This window comes from Phragmites australis, chromosome 12 (assembly GCF_958298935.1).
Source record: "Phragmites australis chromosome 12, lpPhrAust1.1, whole genome shotgun sequence".
In the NCBI taxonomy this organism is placed as follows: Eukaryota; Viridiplantae; Streptophyta; class Magnoliopsida; order Poales; family Poaceae; genus Phragmites; species Phragmites australis.
This window is the reverse complement of record NC_084932.1, coordinates 6,301,876-6,324,763: the sequence shown is the minus strand read 5'-3', so window position 1 is coordinate 6,324,763 and position 22,888 is coordinate 6,301,876. Positions and strand designations below refer to the sequence as shown.

The following is a 22,888-nucleotide window of genomic DNA, read 5'->3' as shown; positions in this document are numbered from 1 at the left end:
CCCGGGTCTTACAAGCTAGCCCCACATGTAAGGGATGTGCTTCTGACTTGTGAGTTGTGACAGAGTGTTTTTTTTTGGGGTTAATTTAATCTCAAAGGAAGGCGTAATCAACGATGGATGAATATGAGCAGATGCTAAAGATTAATCAACATGAGAAGGGAAAATGGGAGACAAAAGCACTCATATTTGGAGTTATTAATACCCATGCTTTGGATATCGACATCGAAGAAAAATTGTGACAAAGAAGCAACAGGGCATGTATCAACAACTGCACACAGAAATTGAAGTACTGAGCGTCTGAGCCTACATGTATAGAATGACGGTAAAAACAGACACAGAGAGAGATTAGTTGATTCACTTACCTCTGGGAATACCAGCGTCTATGCCTTCTCTCGGCTAATTGTTTCCCGTATGTTTTTCTCAATGTATTCAACAATAACCCATCTAATGTGGCTAATCTTCATACGCTCTTCATTGAATTCAATTGCTTCACTCTCACGCGTAAGCTTCTCAATGAGCTCCTCTCCAGTGTCTATCAAATATAATTTCTCAAGGCCTGTAAGGTACTCAATGCCACGAGGGAGACGCTTCAATTCTGGGCAGTCATTAAACACTAGCTCAACAAGGCTTCCTAGTGCACCTTCTTCTATTTCGACTTGGTTAAGCTGCGAAGCACCCCATATTCTTAGTTGTCGGAGTTTAGGAAACGACAGTGCAGAGAAGTACAATTTCTTCCCATCATAAGCCTTAACAATGGTAAGATTGCATAATCCGCGTAACACCACGAGGCTAGAAAATGAGTCTTCGTCAAGTTTGGAGAATTTCAGATACAATCGAGTTAAGTTGTTATGATGCGACCAGGATGAGACAATCTGAGGCATCCCTTTCTTTTCCAGCTGCCCTGTAAGTCCAAGTTTATAAAGAGTTCCTGGTAAACGGAGTGCTTCCAGTGGTAATACTTCATTTTCGTTTGATGCAGTAATTGACAGATGGACAAGATGGCTCATGTTCATGATAGCACTGCACAAGTTTAAAGAGTGCTCACTTGTCACGTCGCTAACAGAAAATGTTCTTAACTCCTTCAAAGCTGCAACATCAAAGAGAGTCTCTACGGTTGCTTTAATGTCTTGCAGAGCATGCAGTCCGGTCAAGTTCCTTATGCCCCTAGGCACCATAACTCCACCAAATTGTTGATAAGCTCCATGTTTGACCAGAGAACACGCGTACAAGAACCTAAGATTCTTTAGTTTTGCTACACTTTTTGGTAAAGGTACCAGAGCAGTATCGAATGCATCAAGTACTTCTAAATTTCTTAATCTCCCTATTGCCTCAGGTAGAATCTCAATTCCAGTATATCTAAGACCCAAAAACCGTAGGTTAAACAAATTGAATACCTCTTTAGGCAATATCTTGATTCGAGTACCTTGCAGATCCAATGTTGACAGGAAATTTGAACGTGCAAGGATAGGCCTCAGCAAATCAATATCAACATAGGATGTAAATGCATGGATTGCACGGAGACGTGTTGCACCAGATTGACTCAGAGGTACAATATTAGTGCTCTGGATTGACAGTCGACGTGTGCCGTCTGCTGAAAATGTCCTAGAGCCATCGTACACTTTACCAAAGCATTCTTTCTCTGCTTTGTCGAGGGCAAGATGGCGGATGACATCATGCATTCGGCAACATTTCACTCGTCCAAACTCATTCTTCTGCACAACTTGTAGTAGGCTTCGATTTACAAGCCCATTCAAGCAGCCCTCTGCCACTTCTTCCAGTGTTTTGTTCTCTTCTCCCTTGATAAATCCAGCAGTAATCCAGTGCTTTATTAATCTCCTCTTCATTCCATAATCCTCTGGAAACATTGCACAATGTAAGAAGCAATTCTTCAATTCATATGGAAGGTCCTCCAAGCTGACTTTTAGAATGATATCAACACCAGGGATCACATTTTTAGCTGAGTGCAACTCTAACTCCTCATACACATTTTTCCATTCAGAGTAACTTGGGGGTTTGCAAGAAAGTAAGCGGCCTATGCATGCAATAGCAAGAGGCAAGCCTTCACATTTTTGTAAGAACTTTGCGGCCAAATCTTGTAACTCTGGGGGGCACCTTTTGTCATCATTATTCCAAAACGCTAGATTACAAAATAACTTCCAAGAATGATTTTCTCCCATCTGTTGCAGCTCAATTACACAGTTACTAGTTGCCAATGATGCGACTTCATATTTTCTTGATGTGAGAACCACTCGGCCGATACATTTGCTCGGACTCGGAAAGACATCCTTGATATTAATCCACACATCCTTTTCCCAAACATCATCCAGAACCAAGATAAACCTTTTACCTGCGCAAAATAAAAAGTTTGATTGGTATTTGTAGCATTGTGGCCATTGGAACCTCCAGCATATCTCTCCATTACTGGCATGGCATAAAGGCCCCTCTTTTTTGCAACATCTTCTAGCTCAGCATTGATATCACTGAGCTCGTGAGCTAGACGACGCCAAATCTTGACATGCTTGATCCTCTTCATCATCTTGGCTGTAAATCCTCCATGCTTGTCGTCCTCGAGCTTGAAGGTGAACTCGTCGACAACATCCTCGATCCGGAAAGCTAGATCTCGAATTTTCTTGATGAAGATGCCAGTGGTCTCGTCGGTATCCTTGAACTTTTCTGAGTCGCGCAAGTAGGCCTTCATGATCCCCAACTCCCCCTCGGCTTTGCGGATCTGGCCAAAGAGACCGTTGAGGGCAGAAGATTCCTTGGAGAGCAGCGATGAACCGTAGGTTGCTGCCCCGTTCGCCAAGGCCGCGCCGAGCTTGCCGATCAGCACTCCCACAACAGCCTCCGCCATGGTGGTTGTGTGCGCTTGCTTGAGAGCTCAGAGTTACAAGTGTGTGTGGGTGGGCGCGCGCGTGTGTGCACAGCTAGATCTGGACTGGAGTGTATGGGCTCTTCTGAGAGTTTCAAACGACAGCCCCATGTGGACGCCAAGGACCATGGGCTATTTTCCTATGGTATGTGCCCCAGGTGAGGTGCGTGCGCATGCGTTGGTACCAGCTGGAGACCTCGTTTGCTGCATAGGTTATTGCTCTGATCGATCAAGTTGGTCCTCTCAAGAAAAAGAAAACCAATGTGCACAACGGAAACATACGACATGAATCATGCTACCAAGTTCAAAGAGACATGGAAGGAATTAAAACAGTCTAAAATACCCCTAAGGCCCAACAGTGAATATGCTTACAAGTTCACCTGCCGCTTGACCTAGTAGTATGATCAGTTTGGTAGTATGATAGGGTGATTCAATTTCTTATTTGGTTGGACGGATAGAACTTGGATAGGGTTAGTCATAATTTTATGAGACCCGTTTATCATATATTAAGCTTTTCATCAAAATATAATCATGTGAGATCTTATTTTGTTCATTTAATTGCAATGAACACAATGGTATAATTAGATCGCAAATCCGATAAATGGCTCAGAGGATAATATTATTTAAAGCGTGCTAACAAAAAAGTACATTTACTCTAACCAACTAGAATATACCACATCAATAGGAATAAAACATATCCAGAACATGGATGACTTAATCCCGTCAATTTCATAGGATGAGTTCATCCAGGATCTAAAGAGAATATTCCACTTAAGTGATCATCCTATTTAACTTGTCCTCCAATCAAATATCTCTGAAAACTGGATGATTATCTCCCATCTAAAGATATCCCTCCAATCAAACACAGTATTACGAGCTTTTCATATAACCCGTAATATTGCTGGCACTCCAACAGATATAAGCAACTTAGTTTCACCCTGAACCCTCCAATACATCAACATACCCGTGCTACTGTAGTTACTGCACTTAAACTAATTCATCTGCTACTGAATAACATAAAAAAAGCTAGAAGAAATATAAGATCAATTATTTCCGCCAAGCACAATTATCGATCAAGTTGGTCCATGTGCCACGTTCCTCTCAAGTTGGTCCATTATGACTCCAGACCAAGCACTATGATTTGAGCCGTGATCACAAGATTTTGTATTATTTTTCTTCGATGCGTTGGCGCTCATGTACCTTTTTTTAATGAAGGAATAATATTTATTTCGGCTTCTGCACAAAACTATGCACGTAGTTGTTCATTATTACATAGTTTGACATAACATTCGGCATTCTAGATAAATTATGGAAAAACATGAGCATCCTCAACATTGACCGATAAAGATCAAACACAAAGTCTATTACTAAATTGCCAACCATATCGGGTATATATCTCCATCATTGTTGTTTTCAATCTTCGATATGTATCCTTTATAAGAGGCTGATCTTCCGTCTTTTGTAGCAATGACTAAAATCGAATCCAGTATGTACCCCTGAAAAGAATCTGCATGGAAGAATGAACTTTTGCCTTGTCAAATACTACATTATTTCGACCTAACCAAATAGCCCAACAAAGAGCACTAGCTCCAACCAAAATGTGGTTTTTAAGTTTTTGACTCATCCCATTAAATCAGCTGTCAGACATATTGGAGACACTTATTGGTGGATTAATGCCAAACGTAACTTGAACCACCCGCCAAATAATTTTAGCAAACCAATATTCAAAAAAATAGATGTTGTATTGTTTCCTCATGATGACAGTAACAACATGTGGTACTACCTTCCCAACATCATTTTGCTAAATTATCTTTGGTTAGAGTCTTTCTATTAAAAAAAACCATAAGAACACTTTAATCTTTAGTGGAAATTTTAACTCCCAAAAATACAAGTTAGCCGAAATGACAATTCACTAACCAAAGCCCTATACATCGATCGGACCGTGAATCTTCCATGTTGATGGAGAGACCATTGAAACGTGTCACGATTATCATTAAGTTGTATAAACGTTAACTTAAGAATCAAGTCATTCCAAGCTATCAGGTTATTTCATACCAGTGTTCTTCTAAAAGCAATATTTAGGGGTCAGGTCCTAAACACATCCACAACCGTAGCATTCTTCCTGTATGCAATATGAAATAAAGAAGGATACTACTGCTTCAGAGTCTTGGTTGAAAGAAAGAGACCTCATGACCAGAGTCATTTGACAGCACTTGATTTGCGCTCAACTCCGCATGAAACAGCAAGCGGATAAAAAGAGATCAGAACACAGTTTTGAGATCAATGACATGGTTTTTCTCAAGCTTCAACCATATATCCAATCGTCAGTGGCCGACAGAGCTAATCACAAGCTTGCCTTCAAGTTTTATGGCCCTTATCGTGTGATGGAAAGGATTGGCAAGGTTGCTGACAGACTGGAACTTCCAGTAGGCAGCCGCATTCACCCAGTGTTTCACGTCTCTCATCTCAAGCCAGCTATCAGCCCCAAGATGAAGGTAATGACTACTTTACCTGATGAAACTGACGTCTTTCAGGTTCCCGAAGTTATCTTGCAGTACAGGGTGATTAGCCGCGGCGTCAATGCTGTGGCTCAAGCCCTGATCAAGTGGTCGAAGCAATCTGAAGAATGCGCCACTTGGGAGGACATCGATGATCTTCGTCGTCGTTTCCCTTCTGCTCCTGCTTGGGGACAAGCAGGATTTCATCGGGAGGGGGATGTCAGCACTTCTCCTGATGATACTGCTACGGCGCAAAGGGAGCACAGCGTGAGGAGAAGCAAGCGAGCCCGCAAGATGAACACCAGGATGACTGGGCCGGAATGGCTCTGTAATGTGTGCGTGGGCCTGGCCCGTGGCGAGTGAGAGGCTTCGAACCCGTTGCGAGTGTGTGGCTTAAAGCCGTTGAGCGTGTGGGGATAACCATGGATGTTTAAGACAGAATACTTTCTTCCTCCCCAATCCAATTCGGCGTCTCGCCGAGGAACTATCCCTGCCTCTCCTTGGTCCAATTCTTCTACCTTATCCTGCTATCCTACCTATATTCCAATTCCTCAAGCCGGTGCTAACAGCCCTTTTGTTTTCTGCCATGGTTAGTGTGTCACAGCAGGAATTCTTGCCTTCAGAAGCATAAAAAAAATCGTGCTGAATTTTAGTTTATCCATCACGTAACATGAAAGTCGGACGCTTTACGGGTCCTCCTTTAATTATGAGATGGCCATGATTAATCTGTTATGGCCAGGATCTTTTGCTAGCGAGCATCATCCAATTCAGGAGAAGGACGAGCATTTAAACGACGACCATTGGAGCGCAGCGAAGATGGGAGGAGAATCAGGTCCTACCGGACGTGCCATTTTGTTTGAGGAAACAAAAAATAGACAAGGAACAAAAATATGCACGGAACATATATTTCATTAATTCTTTTTGAATATACAAAGTACATGAGTCTGCGACAGTTTGTCTATTCTGTTTTTTGCGTCGATGCTTATGGAGATTATCTGACAGGAGAGATTGCGTAGTTCGCTGATTCTCGGGTCCTAGTTAGGCACGTCCGGTTAATTACATCTGCAGAGCAAGCCTGCAGAACACCTCCGATTAAGCTGCGCTGGGGTCATTGTCTTTGAATTTATATTGCTCACCATAGGCATAGAGGTTGGTGCAGATTCAATAATCGGTGTTTGCAGATGTAGTACGAGTGGCTTTTATTTCGCCGAAAACCCTATCACGATATATTATCGCCACATTAGTATATGGAGCGGGTGTTGCGATGAAGGGGATGACTTTCGCCTCGTTGGTGCTCAGTCATGTATGCCTCCATCATCGGACATGGATGTGTGGTTGCTTTTGCCTCGTCGGTGCCCAGCAACGGTGTATCCGTTCCTGTCCGTTTTGAACGTGTTGATAGTATAGTGATCTTGCCTCGTCGGCAGTTGGCCATAATTTCATCTAGCCTCGTCAGTCATAGACATGTGAAACAATGAGGGTGGCTGCAGCTTCATCGTCGTTTAGCCATAGTGTTGTCCGGCCTCGTCGGTCGCGGACGCATGTATAGATGATGGTCTTTCAGGCCTACTTGGTCACCGAAACAACCAGACAATGATATAGATGTGTTTCTGGAACCATTGATGGAAGATATGGCGAAACTGTTGAACGAGGGGGTCCGGGTGTGGGATGAATTCCGATGACAGTACTTCACGCTAAAAGCAATGATTTTCGTTACCATCAATGATTATCCCGCCCTTTTTAACCTATCAGGACAGGTTAAAGGGAAGCAAGGATGTGCAGTGTGCTTGGATGAAACCGCGTCTGTGTACCTTCCGTACTCACAGAAGGTAGTGTACACGCGACACTGACGGTTCTTACTCAGAACTCACAGATACCACAATATGAAGAAATATTTTGACAACACGGTTAAGGAAGATACTAGCCCGAAACCTCGCAGCGGGGCACGAGTGTTTGAAATGGTCAGTAGCATCAAGGTTGTTTTTGGGAAGCCACCGAAGGGTAAAAAGAGGAAGAAAAGTGAGACGCCGACCAGCACGCTGTGGAAGAAGATGCCAATTTTCTTTAAGTATTTGCCCTACTGGAAGGACTTGGACGTCCATCACAGCATCGATGTCATGCACGTTGAGAAGAATGTGTGTGATAGCATCATTGGCCTCTTACTGGACATACTAGGCAAGACAAAGGATGGAATTAAGTCACGTAAGGACTTGGTGCATTTTGAAATTAGGCCAGAGCTACACCCTGAAGATAGACCAAATGGGAAACATTATCTTCCGCCGGCTGGCTACTCTCTGACACTTGAGGAGAAAAAGGCATTGTGCAAGTGCTTACGTGGGGTGAGAGTCCCGACTGACTACTCATCCAACATTAAGAACCTAGTCTCGATGAAAGATTTGAAGCTAATCGGCATGAAGTCTCACGATTGTCATGTGATGATGACGCAGATGCTCTCTATTGCAATAAGGGGTATCAAGCCAAGATACATAAAGGTGGTCATCACACGGTTGTGTCACTTCTTCAACGCAATTGCTCAGAAGGTGATCGATGCTGAAAAACTGGGTGCTCTACATAGTTCGTTGGTTGAGACTTTGTGCCAACTTGAGATGTGCTTCCCTCCATCCTTTTTCGATATCATGGTACACCTCTTGGTTCACATCGTGAATGAGATAATTGCGCTGGGCCCTGTATTCTTACATCAGATGTATGCGTTTGAGCGGTACATGGGCATTCTCAAGGGCTATGTACGGAATCGTGCTCACCCAGAGGGTTCCATGATCGAGGGCTACAGTACCGAGGAAGTCGTTGAGTGTTGCATCGATTACATAAAAGATTCTAATCCGATTAGTGTACCTGTATCTCGACATGAGGGGAGGTTGTCTGGGAGAGGGACCAAAGGAAAGAAAAGATTCATCAATCAAGATTACAAAAGCAGTGGAAGAAGCACATTTCACCATATTGCAGCAGATCCAGTTAGTGGCGCCGTACGTCGAGCAACACCTAAATGAGCTCTACACAAAAAATCAAGGCCGCCCGTATGATTGGATCTTCAAAGAGCACAAGTGTCGCTTCACCACATGGTTCAAGAACCAAAACCTTCCAGACGGTGAATCTCTAGATAAAAAAAATGTGAAAATGTTGGCTTGTGGCCCATCAAGTTTAGTTACGTCATGGAAAACGTATGACATTAATGGGTACACGTTTTATACAAAATCAAAAGACAAGAAGAGCACGACCCAAAACAGCGGCGTTCGAACAGAAGCCTATGACACAACAGGGGAAAAGGTCACCTACTATGGGTTCATAGAAGAAATCTGGGAACTCGACTATGGAGTGAATCTGCAGATCCCCGTCTTTCGGTGCAAATGGGTCAAACACCCAAATGGCGTGGCGGTGGACAACTACGGCTTCACAATTGTCGACCTCAGCATTGTAGGCCACAAAGATGACCCGTGGGTACTCGCTGATCACATCGCACAAGTTTTCTATATAATCAACCCCGCAAATGAAAAGAAGCACGTAGTTGTTGCCGGAAAACAAAGAATTGTCGGAGTCGAGAATGTGGAGGATGCGAAAGAATACAATCAGTTCGATGACGTGCCGCCTTTTGGAGATCCAAAAAAGATCAAACTTGTAGAAGCAACCCTCGATAGATCTGTGATACCGTACATGCGTCTGGATGGTGTAAGGAAAATAGTTCAAGGCAAATAGTGCAATGTTATGCGAATTATTTTCCGATGTGATAGAACCCTGAAATTTGTATACAATTAGGATAAGCTTTAATTTGTATTAAGGACTTGTATGCATGTAAGATGCTTTAATATGTAATAGAATTGTATTTCCCAAACAAGCGAAAAAACATTTCACGGGTTTCCACAGGCGGTTGACCTAAGGAACCGCCTGTGGAAATGCCGCCTGCGAAAATCCATTTTCACAGGCGGTTCCTTAGGTGAACCGCCTGTGAAAATGATTTCCACATGCGGTTTCTTAAGTCAACCGCCTGTGAAAATAGTTTCTATTTATATAACCGCGCGCGGCCCCGAAAACCCTAGTGCTTTCACAAACCATTGACCGCGCCGTCAAGCTATCCATCCGTCCACCTCCCGCACTCTCCCTTTCCGCCGAGTGTGACCGCGCCGAGGAGCCGCCGCCGCCACCGAGTTCGACAGCGCCGAGGAGGAGCCGCTGCCGCCGAGGTCGACAGCGCCGAGGAGGAGCCGCCGCCGCCGGTGAGTAGGTCCATATCCCCCTCCCGGCCGAGCCGTCGTAGTCGGTTCTCCGGCCAGCCATGATGCCCCCCTCTTCTCTGTGATGCCGGCCATCGTGCCGTGGTGTAGCGCCGCCGGTGAGTAGCTCCATATCCCCCTCCTGGCCGAGCCATCGTAGTCGGTTCTCCGGCCGGCCGTGTGATGCCCCCCCCCCCTTCTCTGTGATGCTGGCCATCGTGCCGTGGTGCAGCGCCTGTTCCTGTAGGGTTTTGACATTGCTCGCATGCATTTGTTTTAAATTTTAATAAATCACACTAAGAGTAAACAAAAGGACCTGCAGTGCTAGGTATCGAAATAACCAGCCTGTACAAAAAAAAAACAGCAAGGCATAATTCTCCTTTGCTGTCTTTAGACTCTGGAATGATCTGCGACTCCAATAATGATACAAGATTGTTGGTTTACATATGACTAAACTGCGCAGCGGATCATAGTCAATTGAACATTATGAATTTAGGATTCAAAATGGGGTTCCATATACTAACTTTTGCCTAAAATAGACGCACTTTGTTCCATCAATCCATGCATCTACAATTAGATCAGGAGACGTCTACTTGTTGAACAAAGCCAATATTTTTTTAATTTTGGATTGACCTAATGATCTAAAAATACAAAATTTGCATCCATGTGCAAATTCATACATGTCACTATGCAGGACATCTTTGCTGTATAGTTTCAGTCACATTTGACACGCAGAAATATGGATCACTAAAAGTGATATACTAACATGTAACAAAATGTGTAGCATCATTAGCCATGGAATGCATACAATATGGTTATAAGTAGCAAGGGAAAAGGAGAACAAACCTTTCACCCTTTACTGCAAGTATTCCACCCATAAGATCACTATGTCCAGATATAACTTCATTCTAGTGCATTACTTCGTTATCCAATTTATGCGCGCGTGGAATGGAAGACCACTATAACCAACATTTTGTAGACTAAATTTTCTCCGTCATACAGTGATATACAATTAACACATGAGCCAAAAGCATGTACAATTATTATTTTTGATCCTGAGGTATAATGCATATATAGGATGGCTACAAATTGAGGAAAATGTTTTTTGGTAGACATTCTAAAGGAATTTTTTTACACTACTACTAAATTCCCCTTTTTTTCATACTAAGCATACTTGTTAGTTTTTTCTAGGCAACAATAATCCAGCGGTCGATTAAGTACTATAGGGCAGAAGAGGACAGTAACCCCTAAGAAACCAGAAGCAAGCAGGATATCGGATGTTGCAATAGAGGCCTCCCCGGCACAGAGGACGCCCCCAATAGAGGCCTTCCCGGCATAGAGAACGCTCGCAATAGAGGCCTCCTCGGCACAGAGGTCAGATAGGGACCCAAGCCCTCACCAGCCGTCCTCCTCCGACAGCAGCAAAAGCTCGGGCTCGTATCACAGCCCGAGCCCTGTTCTGTGCGATCGGGAGATCCGACGTCGGGAAAGTGACAACGAGTACGATCCTGCCGAAGAGGTATTTAGTTGAGTCAATGCATTTTATACTTCTTAAATGGAGGAATACCTTCTGTTGATGTCAACTCTCCTTTTTTCTCTCTCTAGAGGGTGAGGGTGCAAAGATCTTCACGTCGATCATCTGCGCCACAACATTCTGCGCCATAACCCACCTCTACATCTGTGCCCGAAACTTCGGGTCCCTCTGGGCCGACGCTGAAATGAAGAAGGGGCGAGCGTAGCAGAAACAAGTTGCCGTCCGGCATTTATACAATAACACAGGTCGGTGTTGAAGGGGAGCCTATTGCACCTCGTGAGGCCTGCGCCAAATTCCGCAACGGTTGCGGATTCCTTGTCAAGGAGTACGTCCCAATCACTGTAACTGATTGGCGGTTGGTGTCGGATGAGACGAAGGAGTTCCTATGGGCAACATTGCAGAGAGCCATCCGATTCCCCTCGGGAACAAAGGAAGCAGCCAAACAGAATGCATTGAAAACTATGGGAAAAAGCTTCCGGGGTTGGAAGAGTGAGCTCAACAAGGAATTCGTGAAGAAGAATCTGGTACCCTTTAATAAATACAGAAAGATTACACCAGAGCAATGGACAGAGTTTGTTAGGCAGAAGACCACACCTGATGCCATCAAACTGGGTGAATCGTTCAAGCAACTTGCGAAGAAGAATAAGCACCACCATCACCTAGGCACATCTGGGTACACCCCCAAAATTCCTGAGTGGAGGAGGCAAGAAGAAAAGGCTGCCCGGGCTGGGAAACCCAACCCTTTAGAAAATTGTGACGAGCGAAGTAGGAACTGGGTCTACGCTCGGTCACAACGAACCGAGTCTGGGGACTTAGCCTTCAATAGCCCCGAGACCATGGAGGTGAGCCAGACCATCCAAGGGCTTGCTAAGGAAGGGTCTCTAGAGCCTGACAGGGAGAATGACCTGCTTACCAAGGCCCTGGGGAACAAAGAACACCCAGGTCGCACTCGAGGCATCAGATCAAAAGTGGGCTGGAAGCATGGGTTCCCAAATGATACGGGCCAGTACAAGACACGTAATAGATATAAGAAGACCCTATAGGAACAGATACAAGAACAGGTTAAGGTCGAATTCATGAAGATGTGGAATGAAAAGGAGAAGGAAAGGGCGGCATTAATGCTGATAGAGCAACCAACCAGCCCAGGATTTCGGAGCAGCGTCGGGTCCACACATTTTGATAGCCAGAGATATTCTGTGGATGAAATCAAAAAGGCTACCCCTTGCATTCTTCATGTTCCGGTCGGCAAGGGAGACTTCACTATCGAGGCTGCCACTGGCCAGGCCATTCCAGGTCGTGTGTTTCACAGTCAAGATATTCCGGCCGGTTACGCCAAGGTACAAGTGGACTCGGTGCAGCCGATTTTCATGAAGTACAAGCTTGAAATCAGCACACATGAGGGTATTGAGATTCTCTATGAGGCTGTTGAAAAATTCATTTTGTGGCCCAGACGGGATATCATATTGAGCTGTCAGAAGTCACAATTGCCAACGTCATGCCTGTCCCAGGGCCCAGCATCTCTGCCTCAGGCACCTCTGCCCCAGAGCCAACCCACTCCGCCTCAAGCACCTCAGCCCCAGAGCCAACCCACTCAGCCTTAGGCACCTCAGCCCCCGCGCCAACCCTCTCCGCCTCAGGCACCGTCGCCCCCGTGCCCAGTATCTCCGCCGCAGGCAACTTCGCATCGTGCTTCACCGTCTACAACTCAGGCACCTCCGCCTCCAGCGTCTCTGACTCCGACGTCTTCGCCTCCAGCACATCCATCACCTGAGCATCGGAGAGTTCCTACAATGATTACCCCATATGAGAAGATTGATCTACCTGATCCGATGAAGAGGTGGCTTATGTCCTTGTCAAAACCAAAGGCATCATCCGCTCAGAAATCTCCAGCGAAGGGCAATCTCACGAAAGAGATTGTCAAAGCATTAAGTACCTCACAGATAGATTTCGTGCCTACACTGGATGTTCCCGAAAAATATGAGCATGGCAAGCCATTTCTGCCATCATTTCAACTCCAGGAAGGTCCATGGGAGATGAGAAAATTCCACGAATGGTACATGAGGGCATGTCGCGCGGGGCTCTCCATAATCACTGCTTCTGTCCCTGCTATCATTTATCTAAGCGGAGACAACTACCTCATGTTGGATTTCAAGGACATGCACGCTTTGTTCCGTCTCGACAAACTTGACGTCAATCTCATAAGCGTGTGGTGCCTGTAAGTGCCAACAATCTACCCCTACGTTCATATATGTACCAATATATGTTATAGAAGCTAATGACTATTGATTTGTTCTGTAGGATGCAATTTAACGATGCGGATAAGTTAAAGAGGCCTGTTGGATTCATTGATCCGCAACGAATTTTCCAGCTCAACATGGTCGTGAACATAAGGACTGATGACCCTAGGATTAAGGGGAAGAGTAAAAAGGATAAAGCACGAGTCATAAAAGAAGCAACCAAAATAAAAAGGCTCAAAATGTCAACCTACATAGGAAGGGCTATGCTAGAAATGCAGGACAAAAACTGCATCTTCACTCCCTACAACTTTAAGTAAGTGTGATACGTTATGAATCTAACATAAGTGTTCAACTTAGTTGATCGATCAAGAATCTAACATAAGTATTCATGTAGCGATCACTATATTTGTATAATGCTGATGCCGAAGTCGAGCAGACTCGTGGTCCTTGACTCTGCCGATTTCCAACAAAAATCCTACCAAGATTTCATTAACGTTATACAGAGGTAAAGAAAATCCCCCATACTTAAAATTCTTATACATTATTTATGAATTGATAATTACTTGTTGGCATTCGAATAGGGCCTTCAAGTGGTACGTAACGAAAGGTGGGATACACGATACGGACAAGCCGGATGCGATGACGGTCCGTACACATTTTCCGGTAATAACACAACTTCTAATTCTTGTATCCCACTATTAATGATGAAGAGTTTTATTGAACTAACGAATATGTTGCGTTTTTTTAAGTGCCACAAGCAAGGTTTCAATACCGTTCTTTATGGATACTATGTTTGCGAATTTCTTAAGATAAACGGGAGGTACACAACAAACCCTAAGGACGTAAGTCATCATTACGCCTGCACATTCTTATTTGGTTATGTTTCCGTTGTCAGTAGTGTTTTAACTCTTTTAGTGTGTTTTCAAACCAGGCAAGGATGATCCAATGTGCCAATCAAGCTCTCACCGATAAAGAAATCCAAAATGTCCAACGTGACATGTGCCGGTTTATTATGCACGAAGTCATCCACAAGAACGGTAGATTCTTTGATCGCGCAGGCGAATTAGCTAGCCATCCGAGACTTTGTGTGTGGGACAGTGACTCTTAGCTATATAGGCTTGTGATGTTGTAAATATTGTTGTACTTGTGTTAAATGTTGAAATATGTGATGCTATTCATATTATTATTGAAACTGTGTGAAATCTGGATGGAATAAAATATATTCTAATTATTTTTTTTTGAAATAAATACATACCACAGGCGGTTCTCATACGGAACCGCCTGTGGAAATCTTTATATCTAAGGCGGCAGCTAATGTGAACCGCCTGTGGAAATTGATTTCCACAGGCGGTTGACATAAAGAACCGCCTGTGGAAAATTATTTCCACAGACGGTTTATTAAGACAACCGCCTGTGGAAATCGATTTCCACAGGCGGTTGACATTAGGAACCGCCTGTGGAAATCCAGGTGGTCACTTTTGCGCCTGTGAAAATCGTTGATTTCCACAGACCTTCTGTCGCAGACGGGTGCGTCAAACACCTGTAAAAAGACGTTTCCACCCACCTATACAGTATCGTTCTGTACTTAGTGACAAGGACGAACCTGCTGCCCTATAGCAGCCGTTCCATAATGCAAAGACTTTGTCCATACTTTTACGTTTAAGTTTCACCAACCTTGCAAGAAGGCGGTTGTTTATGTAGGTTTTTTTTTTTAGATAATGGAACAAAGTTCCAGCCTCTACCATCCGGGGATGGTACACAGCTGAGCGTCAACCACAAAACAAGCCATAAGGCTCAAGTGCTTACAACAAAGCGGGGAATAAAAAAGCAACAAAGTTTAAGCCCAACAAAGGTGAGCGACCAAACGACTGGAAAGGAACTAATAGCTACGCTTCAATTCGATTCCGGAAGCACCAACCAAACTTTGCAAAGACCGCCATCAACATTGTCTCCAAGTCTCTGCAACCACGCTTGAACAAAGGGCGCTCCTCCATCTTATGCAGCAGGGACCACTGCCGGATCCAGTAAGTCGCCCTGAAGATTACCTGTAGATATGTATTAGACTTAACCTTGTTAAAAACCACTTCATTCCTATTCAACCATAAAGCCCAACAGAGTGCAGCAGCCCCCAACAAAATCTGGTTTCGAAGCTTAGGACCAACACCATTCAGCCAAGAACCAAACATATTAGAGAAACTAGTGGGTGGTTGAATTCCAAAAGTAGTGTGCACCGCATTCCAAACAAATCTCGCAAATGGCAATCAAAAAACAAATGTTGAATAGTCTCAACAGCACTACAGAAACAACATTTGATATCACCTTGCCAATTTCTTTTTGCTAAATTATCTTTAGTAAGAGTAACTCCCTTTATTAAGTACCACAGGAAAACCTTGATTTTCAGCGGTACCTTTAATTGCCAAAGTGGGTTTTTATCCCGTAGAACTCCTTGCTTAATCATAGACCTGTACATAGACCGGACTGTGAAAAAGCCATTCTTTGTTAGATTCCATCGAAACAAGTCTGTACCCAGTGTGAGATTGACCGGGACAACTTTGGACACCAAGTCATACCAAGAGTTCAGATTAGCACTTACCAAAACTCTCCTAAAAGATACATTAAGTGGTACAGTCCGTAGGACATTTGCCACCGTATCATCTTTTTTTCTTACAATTCTAAAAAGATTAGGATATGCCTCCCTAAGAGGTTTGTCTCCTAACCAAATATCCTTCCAAAACCTGACTTGTTCCCCACTTTGCACTTTAAAACACCCACCGGCCAAAAAATCATCTTTAACTTTCAAAAGGCCGGACCAAAAATGGGAGTCACCTGGTCGATGTTGCACTTGTGTTAGAGTTTTGTTAGGCAAATATTTCTTTCTTAGAAGCCTTTGCCAAACTCCATCTTCATTTATGAGCCTAAACAACCATTTACTCAGTAGGCATTTATTTTGAAGGTCTAGGTTTTGTATTCCTAGACCACCAAAATCCTTGGGTTTACAAAGAACACTCCATCTAGCGAGACGATATTTCTTTTTGTGATCATCACATTGCCAGAAAAAATGTGATCGATAGTAATCTAGTTTCTGAAGGATTCCTCTAGGGACCTTGAAAAAAGATAGCATGAACATGGCTAAACTAGTTAGCACTGAATTAATCAGGACCAATCTCCCTCCAACCGAAAGTAACTTTCCTTTCCAACTACTTAGTTTTTTCTGGAACTTATGTTCAATGTGGGCCCAGTCTTTGTTTGATAATTTCTTATGACTCATAGGTATACCTAGATACCTAAAAGGAAGGCCACCTACCTTACAACCAAACAATTGTGTATACTCTTGTTCACAATCCTTGGCTGCACCAAAGCAGAACAGCTCACTTTTATGAAAATTAATTTTCAGCCTCGATAATTGCTCAAAGGTGCTAAGCACTATCTTAAGATCTTTGGCCTTGATCGTGTCATGATCTAAAAACAGGATAGTGTCATCCGCATACTGGAGGATAGACAGACCATCCTCAACCAGATGAGGGACTACTCCCTTGAATTTTCCATTAGACTTAGCTCGAAAAATCAAGGTTGTTAGCATATCTGCAACTAGATTAAATAAGATAGGAGACAAGGGATCACCCTGTCTTAATCCTTTCTTAGTTTGGAAAAAATTCCCGACATCGTCGTTGACTTTAACACAAACACTGCCTCCCCTCACAATTTGATCAATCCATTTGCACCATCTCTGCGAGAAACCTTTCATTCTCAGAGACTGTTGTAAAAAAGACCATTTTACCTTGTCATAGGTTTCTCAAAGTCTAGCTTTAAGATTACCCCATCTAACTTTTTTCTATGCATTTCATGTATGGTTTCATGCAGAATGACCACCCCTTCCAAAATATTCCTTCCTTTCATAAAAGCCACTTGTGATGGTTGAAGCACCTTTTGAGCCACTAGGGCTATACGGTTAGTCAATACCTTTGTGAAAATCTTGAAGCTGACATTTAACAAACAAATGGGTCGGAATTGTTGGATTCGAGTAGCTTCCTTTTGTTTTGGTAATAATGTAATTATACCAAAATTAAGACTAAAAAGGGGGAGGCTACCCTTGTGAAATTCATTAAAGAGAGGCATGAAATCGTGTTTTATTAACTCCCAAAAAACTTGGTAAAACTCGGCCGGAAACCCATCGGGCCCTGGAGCCTTATTATGCTCCATTTGAAAAATGGCCGCTCTAACCTCCTTTTCTGAAAATTCCGCCGTTAAGACGTCATTTTCTAACTGTGAAACCTGTGCGATGTCCTCTGTGAAGGACTCTATCATAGAAAAGTTGTTACTATCCGGATCCCCAAAGAGACCTTTATAGTAATTGGTGATGAATTTCTTAAGATTTACGTCACCCGTAATTGTTCCTTCCTCTTGCTCCAACCGGAAAATTCTAGTCTTCCTATGTTTTCCATTGGCCACTAAATGAAAATACTTGGTATTGCAATCGCCAGATAACAACTTAGTTGTCTTGGCTCGTTGATACCATTTGAGCTCCTCTTCCCTTAGCAGGAGAACTAGTCTCTCTTTATAAAAGTTTTTAAGATCTATTTCCCGACTACTAAGAGTCTGCAACTCAGCTTTTTTATCTAATTCGTCAGCTTTTCTAATCAGCTCCGATTTTTCTTTTTTATACTTGCCACTAACATTCTTGGCCCAACCCCTTAGGAATTGACGAAGCCGTTGAATTTTAAGATGCCATTTCTCTAACGGAGTGTTACCTCTTAGTTCCTTTTTCCATACATCAACAACCAACTCATGAAAATCATCCCTTAATAACCAACCTAGTTCAAATTTGAACCCTGGTTGCTTATTTTCATGAGTGCTATTACCAGTATCTAAAAGCAACGGAGTATGATCTGATATTTTCCTTGTTAACGCTTGCACCGTCGCAAGTGGAAATTTAGATTCCCATTCCGTACTTACTAAGATCCGGTCAAGCCTTTCATAAGTTGGTGTTTCTCTGTTATTGGCCCAGGTATATTTTCTGTTTGAGAGATCAAGTTCCTTCAGATCCAAACTATCAATGATAGCATTAAAAAGGAAGGGCCACCGATCCTCATAGCGGTCATTGTTCTTTTCCTGTGGGTTTCTAATTATATTAAAATCACTCCCCACAAGAACCGGGCCAGTTTCCTTTGCACAAGTTTGAACCAACTCTGCAAGGAAGGATTCTTTGTGATCTACTTGAGCAGCCCCATACACTGCGATCAGAACCCAATGAAAACCATCCGATTTATTTCTAAGTCGAAATTTGACATAATAATCTCCCTCATCGATACTACCAATATCGAAGACTTCCAAATTAATCCCAAGTAGGATACCCCCGAACCGACCATGAGGTCCAGTCCAGTGCCAAATAAATTCTTGTCCTCCACAGATATTATTAAGGATAGTCTTCGAAAAATCTTTCTTCCCTGTTTCAAGAAGAGCGATGAAGTCTAGCTTCTGCTCTTTTGACAAATCAGAAAGGAACCTATTTTTAGCCAAGTCACTAAGACCTCTGCTATTCCAGAAGATTCCTTTCATTGTGACACTTTTTTATAATTTTTAATCACCCGTACTTTTGGCTTTCTCTTGGATCTAGTCAAAGAGAGAGCCTTATTTTTCTTGAAGACAGTTCTAAATTCACAGCTTAGGTGCTCACTGTCATCATCCATAACCTCATCCATCAAATCACCACATAAGTGGCCAAGAGTAATATTTTCTAACTCATTATCTTCTTCGTCACTTAAAAGATTATTTTTAGAAAAGACGTCCGTACTAGACGGCTCGGCTCTTAATCTTGACAATTCAATATCTTTTAATAAATTAACCGAGTCAACAACTAGATTAGGATTGTTACCCAGACTAACTCCAAGAGAAGAAACATGCGAAGAAATTTCATTAACAGAGAAAGGAATGAAAGAAAGGTCCGTGGTGTTACCTCCACTCAAGTCCAAATTCTTCCATACCGCCCTCTTCTTTGCCTTCTGAATAGAGTCATCGTCATAGTGCTTAGCCAGCCGAGGACTCGAACGCTTTGGAGTGTTGCGCACCTCCTCCACAGCTGCAGCTGCAGCAGCAACCACAGCCGCAGGCGCACCCACTCCTGCAGCACCATGAACTGCTGTGCTCGCAGCCCTGACACAAGCAGCCTTGGCAAGAGTGGCGCCGGTGTGAGTAGCTAGACCACCAGAACTGCAACCACTATAGCCACGATCAAAATCAGCACCACCTGCACCAACACCAAGAATACCTGCAGGAGGGCTCTCTGAACTATGCACGTCATCATTCGCTGAAAAAACCTCTACCACCTGACCATCAAGCTGCAAATCATTTTCAGCAAGCACGTTGTCTGCACACTCGAGCAGGACCTTGTCCACCGCCATATCTATAATATTTTGGGCCATAGATTTGAGTTTATCTTCCAAAACAGGGCCATCCCCCAAGGACGCAGCGCCATCGGCAGTCCCATCCCCCTCATCACCATAATCCTCCTCCAAAGCATCTGCCGGCCTAGCCCTTTTAGCATCTCTATCCGCATTATTCTCCTCCTCCTTCTTCCCATCTCCATCATCACCATACTCTCCGAAGTCCAGCTCCACCTCATCACCCAAATCATCGAAACCCACCTTCTCCTTCTCAATCTTAAGCTCAAAATAATGATCCCCGATGACTACATCCATACTAGATGGGAGTAAAGCGGGATCCAACACTGCAACTAGAATCCGCCCAAAGTCACTCTTCCGAGTTGTAACCATATCCACCATCTGTGTTGACCCAAACATAGTGCCAACGGCCCAAAGAATTAGATACTCTCTCACCTTTTACGAATGCCGGTGACCCGAAGCCAAACCTTAGGAAGAAGGTACCCTTCCTCCTTGATCTGCCACTCCTGAAATTTCAACCGCACCCCTGTGGCGACCCCGTTTTCCATCACATCAGCCCCACCATAAGCAATAGATCTCTGAAGCTCAGCCTTTGATGGAAACTGAACCACAAAAGAAATCTCCTCATGTGGTACAGGTTCCCACCTCCATTTAACAGGCATGATTCTCTGAAGTTGCACCACAAGTTGCTCCCTAGTGAGAGAGCCGCCCACAACAGTCACTAGAGCACTTTTCGAGTCTTTCTTCTTTGGCAACGGGGCGTGAGGGATATGAAAAAAACCAAGACCGGCTACCGAGTATCCCACTGCATGAGCAACAGGCTTAGGCATCTTGAGCACCGGGCAATGATGATTGACATGATCATGCCCGTCACAAATGCAACAGTACACCTCAATCACACATTCAGCAACATTGTGTCCCTTCTGAGCACAGCGACTGCACACCTTCGACTTTCCACCCGCCTTATTGCCAGAGGTCACACCATCTCCTGCAACTGCATCAACCCCGTCAACATCCATAGCAGCTTCCTCCAATGATGCAACCTTGGGCTGTTGAGGTCCGCCGGCAGGAAGGATCGGCACACGAGCAGCAGTGGCCGCCGGCGCCACCGCTCCACGTGACTGGTTCGGTGCAGCCCCCGCGAACGACGCTCTGCCGCCACCGCCACGGCCCCGGCTCGCCATCCCGCCACGCCGGCCCGAGAAACGGCCACCGCGGGGGCGGAAGCCGCGCCTTGGCCAACCCCGACCATGGCCGAACTCGCCATAGCCAGGATCAAAGCCTTGGTTCGCCCCTTGGAATCCACCTCCGAAGCGTTGAACTTCCTCTTCATCTTCCTGACGGCGCGCGTGCAACCACCCGCCTTGACCGCGCCCCGCGCCCCTAGCTGCATGGCTCAGCTGTCCAGCGCCACGAGCAGAGCCCCGGCCACCAGCGCCGAATGCAGCACCTCCTCCATGCATCTCAGCCGCGTTGCCGTGCTGTCCATTGCCACGAGCAGGACCCCGGCCAGCAACGCCAAAAGCTCCGCCTACTCCCTGCATCCCGGTGCCGCGCGTGCGTGATGGAGCAGATGAAGACGCGACAGGAGCTATCTGACTGTGCCGTCCCGCGCCACGAGTGAAGCTTCGACCAGCCGCGCCAATTCCTCCGCCGCCTCCCTGATTCCCGAAGCCGCACGCGCGTGGTGAAGACGACGCAACAGGAACCCTAGGCCTCCCTGCACGCGAGAGAAGACCGACGAGACCAGAAGGAAAAGCAAACTGGACCGCAGCTTTGGACTGGCCCAAAGCCCTCGGCCCAACACGTACCGTTGCCTCTTCCACTATGCTGACCTCCCTTGCGGTAATCACGCCTGATGGTTCAAATTTTGAATCCACGCGCCGCCGACCCTCTTCAGCGATCGCCGGGAACGACGAAGACGACGGCGAAGTCTGCATCCTCCGACTCTGCGAACAACGCCTCGACGACACCGTCGCCTTGGCCATCGCGTCCGCCAACGTAACTTGCGGCGACGTTCGTCTAGCCGGCAATGGCCCGCGCCATGGCTTGCCGGCCGGTTGCCGCGTAACGACAGTGCCCGCACGGCAACTACGGCGATCCACCTTGGAACCTGCAGAATCCGAGACACGACATAGCTCAGTGGCACAATTCTCCACCACCACAGCCTCCTCCGCTTTACTAGGATCTCCGATGCCAGGGTTGTCGTCAACCTCCTCATCCGAGCTGTTTTCACCTGCCAGAGCCCAGAACCTGGGTCGGGCAAAGTGCCGCCTCCGGCCAGCCAACGGATCCGCCACCGCCAAACTCGCCTGCTCACCGTGGCCCGGCGAAACGACTACCCATGGCACCGGAGCCAGCGTAAGCCGGCGTCGGTTAGGCATCAAAACTCCACCAAAAAGCACCTTCTGTTTTCTCGATCACCTCACCTCCGCCCCTGGAATAAATCTTGATGATAGCCTTCTGTTTTTGCAAATACATTTCTGACTGCGAATCAAAATTGAAGTCTGGTTGTTTATGTAGGTATATACTAGTATATACTCCACCTGACATCACATCCTGATGCACGCACTAGAATTAAAAGAGCAATTTGGTTGATGATTCCGTGGGTAACAACAACAGCCTATATATCTATATCAACCATCAATGACATCAGGCCAAACTTCACCTTCCGCTTGACCTAAGTAGCTTGGCTCCTTTTGTCTTGAATCCTTTGCCTCTCGTGGTTGTCCAATGACAAATTGAAAAAATAAGAGAAACTGGATCAGTTGTCAGTTTGCCTCAACATGCAGCATACCTGAACCCTCCAATACATCAACATACCTGTGCTACTTTAGTTACTGCACTTAAACTAATGATTCATCTGTTACTGAATAACATGAAACAAGCTGGAAGAATTATATATGGCATAATTGACCAATATTAGCTACTTCTTGCGCATATGCTCTGCTCTTCTATTAGCATGTATACATATGAACGTAGATGATCAATGTGAGAAAGAAGCAACTGCGGATGTATCTTGTATGTTATGAACATAGAAATTAAAGTACTGTACCTACCTGTATAGAACGATGGCATCAACGTTTTTTTTTTTTAAATAGTCTTACCTTGGGGAACAGCAGA

At 44.8% G+C, this 22,888-nt stretch overlaps 1 protein-coding gene across 1 annotated transcript; it reads right to left on the bottom strand.

The window, feature by feature from the left end:
• Nucleotides 1–80: 80 nt before the first annotated feature.
• LOC133887279 (disease resistance protein RPM1-like) lies at nt 81–2,939 on the bottom strand. The gene is given in 3 exon segments (XM_062327220.1): nt 81–268; nt 363–2,369; nt 2,372–2,939. Coding segments are annotated over 2 exon segments (2,472 nt in total). The 5' UTR covers nt 2,855–2,939; the 3' UTR covers nt 81–268; nt 363–380.
• Between the last annotated feature and the right edge of the window lie 19,949 nt (nt 2,940–22,888).